At 45.4% G+C, this 9,346-nt stretch overlaps 2 protein-coding genes across 2 annotated transcripts; one reads left to right on the plus strand and one right to left on the minus strand.

Moving 5' to 3' along the window:
• Positions 1-840: 840 nt before the first annotated feature.
• LOC127778755 (probable histone H2A.2) lies at positions 841-1,901 on the plus strand. The gene is made up of 2 exons (XM_052305377.1): positions 841-1,177; positions 1,413-1,901. The coding sequence occupies exons 1-2, from the start codon at positions 989-991 to the stop codon at positions 1,629-1,631; spliced, it is 408 nt and encodes a 135-aa protein (XP_052161337.1). The 5' UTR covers positions 841-988; the 3' UTR covers positions 1,632-1,901.
• Positions 1,633-8,777, minus strand: LOC127778753 (formin-like protein 11). Its single transcript, XM_052305375.1, is given in 7 exon segments — positions 1,633-3,825; positions 3,828-4,020; positions 4,303-4,538; positions 5,054-5,250; positions 5,336-6,065; positions 6,142-6,778; positions 7,847-8,777. Coding segments are annotated over 7 exon segments (2,793 nt in total). The 5' UTR covers positions 8,003-8,777; the 3' UTR covers positions 1,633-3,181.
• Positions 8,778-9,346: the final 569 nt, after the last annotated feature.

Here is a 9,346-nt window from a genome sequence, read left to right on the forward strand (position 1 = left end):
TACAACGGTTACCGCGCGGTAACCGTGCTTACCGCTGGGGCACGGTAATCCCGGCCCCAGCGGTTTCTCAAAGAGTATGAAGAGCAGAGCAAGTCTCAGCCGTTCATTTCGAGAGAAACTTCCCTGTCTGCTAGCACTGCACTACTCCCCTGTCCTATAAAACATTGAATTAATATCGGATGTGATATCTTAATATTTCGAATTTAGATATACATATGTTCAGATTTATAATATTAGTATATCACATTCGGTTCTAGATTTTTTTTATACTTCCTCCGTTCCATATTTATTTTTAGCTTCTCAAAATAAATTTATTTTTCAATAATTATTGTATTGGAGTTTTTCAAAGTAAAAAATAATTATATTAGAAATAGATAAAGTGATTTATAGTTGTGTTAAGATTTATGCGATGGGTGAAAACTAAAATTATTTTACTACTAAATCAAATTCTAAAAGAAGGCAGTCTTTGCAAAAAATCGACAGTTTTCGACGAAATATTTGAAAAATTCCAAACTAGTCGTAACTTGACTTGACTTCCGACCGAATACTCCTACATTTCCATGGATCCCGCAGCCCACAGGCCGAGAATCCGGGCCCACAATCGATACGGCCCTGCGGGTGGGGCCCACCGCTGGCGCCCGAAACGCTGTGCGCGGCAAAAAAAAAAAAAAAAACCCAACCAAAAACCCAACCGCTGCACGGCTCTCTCCCGATCCGACGGCCAGGATGGATCCCCAGCCCCCACGCCCTCCAACGCCACGTCACCGATCCGCGTACTCGCGTCTCATTGGCCGCGCCCTCCTATATAATCCCCTCTCTCCCCACTCTCACCTCCAACCTACCAAGCCGTATACTGATTGCTCGCTCGCTCGCTCGCTGCGTCGCCGCACTTTCTCCACAGATTTTTCTGCCGCTGCTTCGTCGCCTCGCCCGCGGATTCCGTACTACTACCGGAGGGTTTGGTTGGTTGATTTGGTTTGGTTTAGCCATGGCCGGGAGAGGGAAGGCGATCGGCTCGGGCGCCGCCAAGAAGGCCATGTCGCGGAGCTCCAAGGCCGGGCTCCAGTTCCCCGTGGGCAGGATCGCCCGGTTCTTGAAGGCCGGCAAGTACGCCGAGAGGGTCGGCGCCGGCGCCCCCGTCTACCTCGCCGCCGTCCTCGAGTACCTCGCCGCTGAGGTATGTTCGATTCTGTTCCTCCTATTTCTTGATTTTGGTTTTTGCGCGGTGAAATTTGGGCGGGGGGTTCGCGGTTACAGAATTGGGGGTAGAATTTTAGGGTTTCCAATGGGGGAAATTTGGGGGTTAGTCGGAAGATTCGAATTCGGGTGTGTTTGCGTGGATTGGTTCGCTTTGTTCGCTCGAATTAGCGAGGATTTTGGGCTAATCGGTGGAATCTGTGTCTACTGTGTAGGTTCTTGAGCTCGCCGGGAACGCGGCGAGGGACAACAAGAAGACCCGCATAGTGCCTCGCCACATCCAGCTCGCCGTCCGCAACGACGAGGAGCTATCCCGCCTGCTCGGCACGGTCACCATCGCCAGCGGAGGCGTCATGCCCAACATCCACAACCTGCTCCTCCCCAAGAAGGCCGGCGGCAGCGCCAAGGCGGCGGCCGGCGACGATGACAACTAGATTCTGACGCTTCCCGGCGATGGCGGCGGCGGTGGATGTGGATGCAGTGGATGGATGGATGATGTGTTGTGTAGTAGTAGTAGTGTTCTAGGATGCCTAGGTGTTGCGTTGATCTCTAGTAGGATCTCAATTAGATGCTTAATTGTGCTTGTACCGATGCTAAAACTAAGAAGGTGCACTTGTGTATGATGGACAGGGGGATTAGTTGCTCTGTAATTCGTTACCTGTGTTCTATATAAAAGTATCATCCTTTTGATGATTTTCTTGAAATGTTAACTGCTGCTCCAGTTTTTGATTTGATTTGAACGGGTTCTTCTCTCTAAATCGTCGCTATGATCTATTTAAGTATCATTGTTTTTAATGATTTTCTCAAAATCTTTCTGTTGCTCAAATTTTCAATTTGATTTTGAGCGGGTTGTCTTTGAATCGTGGCAAATGTTCTTGGCCATAATTCATGTGTGGTTTCGTTTTTTAGCCTGATGCTGGCTTCGGTCGTGAAATTCGTATATCTGATTTTGGGAGTTCCAATGTTCCATGCATTATTCGAGCATGTGGAGCCTGGCATAGAAAGTTGTGACTTGGCTGGTGTTCCTGAATAATTTGTTATGTTTAGTTTAAGCTTTGCATCGTGTTCAAAGTGTATAGCTGTTCTTGGATCTGGTGCAGGTTTAGGAGATTCTACAAAATTAAAGCTTTGCGCGGGCAGTGGCGAAATTTTTGTGATTTGAAACAGTGCCAGGGCGGGAAGATGAAAATTGGCGTGTGAAGAAACGGCTTAGCTGGGCTATTGCCTAACCAACTAGCTGCAGGAGAAACGGCTTAACGGCAGGAGAGATGAATGGAAGAAAAATGATGCATAAGTAATTGGGTTATTGTCTGACCAACAAAATGATGCATACCTGGTATAGATTCAAAAAAGAAATTATGTACTTCCTCCGTTTCATAAGTAATTTTGTTGAGTTTTGTCTAAAGTCAAACTTGACCTTTTTTAATATAAAAATGTAGCAATATCTACGACATCAAATTAGTTTCATTCAGTTCACCATTGAATACATTTAGTATATTTCCTTTTCCTTTGAAAATTGTTCTCCATGCAACAAGCATTTCAGGAGAGTTCACGCAGGATAGGAACACATGATGTTTCAGTTTAAAGGTTACATTTGCCCGTTTTGCCAGTTCATGTGGTGCTTTTTCTATCTCTGTCTATATATCTTCCTTTCTGTGGTTGTACAAATGTGTAATAGAAAAAAAAAGTATCAGACTATCAGTCAGCCGGTTATCCCTGCCCTAACATAGAACTAGGAGGTCAGTTTTCTTCCATTTCCTGCTAAATTTTACTTTCCATAGCACCCCTTCCAATTATGTGTAGCCTCAGTTTTGTGCAACTCTTTTGCTTGATAGAATCAGAAATTCAAAAGTGAAGAATGCAGGGTCGGAACAGATAACAACTCAACGATAGAAGATCGATTCAGTTTAACCTGTTTTGGCGTTATCATTTCCTGATGAATTTTTCTCACTGAGTGTGCACGGTAAAACATAGGTATGTTGATCTAACTTTCATCATCAGAACTTGAGCTAGAGCTATCTGCCCTCAGGTGTTGAATCGCCGGAAAAAGATTAACCCGTGGATCACGGAATAACTGCAATGATTGGGAGGGCTGTTTGGCTTTTGCTTCTACTGGAGCAACTTGTGATGCTTCCTTCACCTCCTTGCACACCTTGTCCAGCATTGCAAGGAAATCTCTTACTATCACAAATAACCGGAGGCCCTCATCCTTTCCTGCACTTCCATGGAAATAGTCAACGGTGTCTTTAACCAATAACCGTATTTTCTTCTCTTCCTCCAGCAAGAAAGTAATATCAGTCTGAGACTGCTGTACGAAGTGCGTAAGCTTGCGATGAAACCCACTGTCTTCGTCCAAACTTTTCATGTCCATGTTCAAGAATTCATTGGTTTTCACGAGCTTGTGGCCAAGACTTGCTACCGACATAGTCAATTGATCCGCGTCTAGGATAGCTGCCTTTCTAACATCTTGAAGTTCATCTCCTAAGCTGGAGACAACTTTCAGCCCCAGTTGTTTGTAACCGTCTTCAGTTTGCTCACTTTTGTCACTTAGATCATCAGTCTTCACACTGGAAACGCCATTGTTCTGCTCCTTTGCAGCCCGTTCAGCACGGACACCTTCGGAACGATTTCCTGAACAACAAAATGCAATAGTGTTGTCTTTCCGTCAGTTCCTTTGACATCAGACAACTTGAGGAGCGTGTCGAGTCTAAAAGCCTGAGCTCCACCACGGAAAGTGCCAACATTCATCCGATTTCCGGTTTTGAGGACAGCTTCTAGTAACTTCATAAAAAGACGGCTGTTTCTAAGCTCCTGGCAAGCCACCTGATTGGGATTGAAATGCCAACAGAGATAAGAATAGTAATCAATATGGAACAAAATTCATTAAAAGCATAACTGATCAGAGGCTCATATTTTAAGAATCCGATCGCTAGGCATAAACTGTGCAGTAAAAGTGCATTTATTGTAACAGAACTAACTACTTGGATATAACCCTTCATGGAAATGTTAGATCAATAGAATACTAGACATCGCCAACTGAACAAAACTGGCACAACCATGTGAGATAATCTAGAAGTTGAGAGTTCACAATGAATCTTTCATTACCTCCAAAGTGGCAAAGGATTGCTTCACATTTGAAGCTTCTTCTGGTAAATTGGCCATGAAAAGCAATGCATCTAAGCGCTGGAAAATATAAGGAATATCTATGATTACTCTTAAGAATTGCTCTGCAGGACCAAGTTGAAAGAGTTCCCCAGTGTATAATCGAAGCCTGAGCTCCTCATCATTACTTGGGGACCATCTTATTAAGGTCTGTATCAAATCAGATGGAAGTTCACTTCCTACAAATTGGCAAGAAAAATGGTTAAGGTGAAATCCAACATCAAATTCTTGAAACAAAATGGTTGGAGGCACTATTTGTGTATACCAGAAACCAATCTAACTTCTCATGGCTAGTAACATGCATCTATTTGCAGTATAATCCTGTAAATCATTTCTCAATAGTAGCGGTTGAAGTAGATGAAATGAATCATTTCACTTATCATATCTTTTGCACAATTCGCTTTGGTGAAAAAAAGTTAATCTTGTCACCCTTAGCTCAGAAGAGAGCAACCCTCATCTTGTCACTTTGAAGATTAAATTGAAATAGGCACATATCTACAATGTATGCCATATACATTATTGCAAGCAAAGTAAACTAGAAGTCTGATAATAATTCAGAGCATCAGCATTCCATCATAGCTGAGTTCTCCAACTTTTACAAAGATACTGTATGTATGATAAATATGAAGCTAGAAAGCACTGTGAGTGTGTGCTAAGAATAAAAAAGACGAGTTCCATACAGGATGAACTTTACCTTCCTTAACTGCACTACATACTTCCTGAGGTGAAACACCAAGCACCCTCAATGATATAGCTAGGTTCTGCGCCTTTTTGGGGTCAAGTATCCTTATGAGTTGAGCGGCATCTTTCGATGATAAATCTTTCTTGGTGTCACTGCTCTTGTCAGTTGAATTATAACCAAAAAGGTTTTCCATCAACTGCTCATTAAACCTGTGAAACAGTTCAGATACTTTAAACTAGTGTGTTCTTGCAATAGTAAGTTCAGGCACAGCTTCAATTTAATCTGAAGACTTACTGGAATGATCCTGATTTAAGGTGGTCCCACACCATCGATTGTGCAGGATTGGCAGTTACTTTATCCCAAAAGAATGGTTTGAGCTTTGTTTTAGCTTCATTAGAATTTTCAACAGCACCCACCTAAGCGCCTGGCTTAAGAGGTGGCGGTGGGCGTGTTTTCGAAGAACCAGGCATGGCTGGCGGTGGCGGGCGAGGTGGGCCAGGGCCAGTAGATTTTGGTGGTGGCGGTGGAGGTGCAGCTTTTGGAGCAGGAGGTGGTGAAGGTTCTGGGGGAGGAACAGGAGAAGCCTTTAATGGTGGCATGGGAGCTTGGGGTGCTGGTGGAGAAAGAAGCTTCGGAATTGGAGGTGGCATCACAGGAGGCTGCATTGGTGTTGATTCTGACAGAGAACCCACTGGGTGCACCATATTCACATTCACGTTGTTTGCGCCTTCTGGGTGCACCATATTCACGTTGTTTGTGCCTTCCGGGTGCACCACATTCATGTTGTTTGCACCTTCCGGGTGCACCATATTCACATTGTTTGCACCTTCCGGAGGTGGCATCACAGGAGGTGGCATCAATGTTGATTCTGACACAGAACTCACTGGGTGCACCACATTCACATTGTTTGTGCCTTCCTTCGAAATTAGTTTCACATCTCCATTTTGACCAGCCTCTGATTTCAACGACACTACCCCAAGCTTATTGACATCAATTGGATTTCCTTGGGACGATTTAGAAGAAGCTGCAAAAGAGAGAGTAAATACCACCACTTGATGAAATTATTACATTATCTTGCAGCAGAGTGGGCGATTTTATACCGGACAAGTTGCTCGGATTTAGAGTCAGAAGTGGTTTATCATCCCTCAAGTCAGATGAGGAAGTCCCATGGCACATCAAGCAGCACAAACAGAGATGAGCCATAAGAGCTATGCCAGCAATGGACAAACCAATGAAAGCATTTGGCATGCCACTGCTGTCCTTTTTCTTTCCCGCTACTGATTTAGTAGGAGGGTTTTCCTTTTCTGTAGGAGCTGATTTATATGAACGATCTGGTGGAGATGATGCACTGTCGGTTGGTTTGTTTACAGGTTTTGGTGTAGAAGTTTTCCCTGGGACAGGTTTTCCTGCTTGTTCAGGTATTGACTTTGTAGTTGAAGATTCCTGAGCAAGGTCTGTTCTAAGTGAGGCAATAAGTGCTTTGATATAATCAGCGGACAAGATTTTTAAACCATCCTGTCCAGCGATACTCATGAAATTCTGCTTGCTTAAACAGTTCAGTATAGTGTCCCTCCTTTCTAGTGATAATACACTGGTCCCTCCATCAATGTCAGGAGAGGTGTCCTTAATGTCTTGCCCAGACATTCTACGGAGAATTGCCAATACATGGTTGTAGTTGAAGTGGCGTCTAACATCTTCAAGTTCTCTTGTCCAATCCACACTTGACCCATGCATGTTCTAATGTAATTAACAGTCACTCTAATCAGTACGAATGTTTTTTCTTTTAAAAAAAAGGATATACCCAACATTTGTAGTCATATCCAACAAAAGGCAACATTCACCAGTTAGGAATTAAACAGCCATTGATGCCACAAAATGTTAGGTTCTACTAGTTGGATCGAAAATAATTATATTCACTACTAGTCACATTCCTCTCTCCGAGTCTTCATTTGTCATGTCATAACAAGGAGGAATCTAGCACCTGCTGTAAAGGAGAGAGGAGGCCAGGAGGGGGAGGGGAGAGAAGGAGGCAAGCCAAATTTAACAGTTTGATTCTGTTAAGCCAGTGTTTAAATCACAACACCATCACAATCAATGCAATGGTGCACACCTATCAGACTGGTTTGGATGTAGAGGCTGCCATTTTCTAAAAAAACAAACAGACTACCTCAGCAATAAAACACAAGAAGAAAATGATTCAAAACTCTGTTCACAGAAAGGTTAACCTTATGTGATCTGTCATCCAAAGCCAAAAAAAAAAAAAAAAAACTATAAGACACAACACAAATAAAATCATGGTTGCCTTTGGGAATCACCTACAGACTTCAGCAACCTTATCTGTCTGTCTTTCATGCAATTTGGGAAACACGAGACTACAAGAGTACAAGAATACTCTGCATGTCCCACAACAAATAAGTAAATGTGGACCTATTCATGAATCAATCCTGATTCCCTGAGTCCTGCATTACCCAAAAACATCAGTGCCGTTAGGAGGTGAATGCCATGTGTTTCTGTGCTCTTGAGAGCAAATTCCCGTTTAATGCCTAGCGACACACACCGTAATAAGTATAGGAGGGAATGCCATGGGCTTCTGTGCTCCTGAGAGCATACTCCCGAGTCCCGATTAATGCCTTGCAACCCACATCCACTTGGAAAGGACTTGGTCCTAATTCTTGGTTCGAAACTGAATGCAAACACGACTATGCCTATATCTCCTTACAAAAGCTGCTACTGTCATCTCTTGTATGGTATTTTCACCCAAATTGAAGCTTACGTATGCATCAAAATATATGGAAATGTGCTTACCAATTGGTCCACTTGATTGATGAGGGGTGGTGTCAAAGCAGGTGGCGACATGTCGCTTGCCGCGATGAGAACCCCCTCGCAGCCTGTTGGAATGATGAGCTGTACAGAGATGAGGCACAGGGCGAGGAGCCATTCTCTCCTACAATGCCTCATCATTTGCGTGCTTCCTTCTACACCACACCGATCATCTCAACACAGATACTCTGAAAATTGTGGCAAACATCCCCTTTGGAGCTTTCAGGGCATGGGGCGAAAAATTCCTCAGCCCCGTAGAGAAAAATGATCGAAGAAACCTGGCAATCCAGCCAAAACAATCTGAAGATTCATGCAACAATTCCACTTGATTTTGACCGTAATGCGCCTAAAGGCTCCTCCAAATTCGCCTGAGCGATTTAGACGCTGGACACTTGAAATGCTCCAAGAAATGCATCGATGAAGACGAGAAGTGCTTGAAATGCTCCAAGAAACACACCGATGTAGACGAGCAAGTATAGGGAGAATTGGGGATAAATTCCGGGGGCATCCACGACAAGAGAACGAAATGCACAGCCGTGCTGCCCCCCTCTACAAAAGCGAAGAAATCGGATGGCGCAGTCAAAACCAATCAGCTCGAAGCCGATTCCCCAATCCACCAACCCCACCCCAAGAACAAGGGAGGAAAAGAGAAGGACAGGCAAGTCCAAGCCCGGGAAATTCCTCCCCATGTCCATCCCGCGGAATCCGCGGCGGCAGCGCCACGAATACGGGCGCGTGATCTGGCGCCACCGCCATTGCCAAAGCGTCTCGTCGGAAACTCGGGAATGGGAGGAGGAGAATTCCAGGATGGAATTGCTATTATTTACCAACCATGGAGAAACAGAAAACCCAAGCAACTCTCCGCGTCGGATGATCGGAGACCTCGACCACCCGGCGAGTCCCTTGCCGCCGGTGAGCTCGACCACCCCACCCCCCCCACCCTGAATCCGCGCGCCTCGACGGCCATCGCCATCTCCGAAGTGTTTCCATATCTAGCACGCCGCCACCTCCCCGGCTCCCCCCTTTCCCGCTGCCACCGGCCGGATCAAGGCCGGCCGCCACCGTCGTCCACCTCTCCCACTCGTACCAGCTGCGCCACCCCCACCCCCCCCCCCCCCACCCCGGGTTCCATGGCTCGGCGGCGGCGGCCTCGGTGAAAGTGAACTCGGAGTCGGCGGTCGGCGGAGTCGAGGTCGAGGATGACGAGTCTCGTCGGGAACTCGGGGATGGACTGACATTTGGCCCATACGGCCGAATTCAGGCCCATATATGGGCCGAACGTTTGGGCCGAATCGAGGCGCACTTTTGGGCTGAATTGATGCGCATGGTTAGGCGGGCCGAACAGCGTTGGTCTGTGGGTGTCTGACACTGACCAGACATTTGCCAGCACACGTGTGCAGTCACATTGGGACTATCTGCTTTCGTTCAGCCTGATCTGGTCTGCTAATAGCTTGTTCTCAGCAGACGGAGAGGACCTGTGAAAAT

This window comes from Oryza glaberrima, chromosome 7 (genome assembly GCF_000147395.1).
Source record: "Oryza glaberrima chromosome 7, OglaRS2, whole genome shotgun sequence".
NCBI classification, from domain to species: domain Eukaryota; kingdom Viridiplantae; phylum Streptophyta; class Magnoliopsida; order Poales; family Poaceae; genus Oryza; species Oryza glaberrima.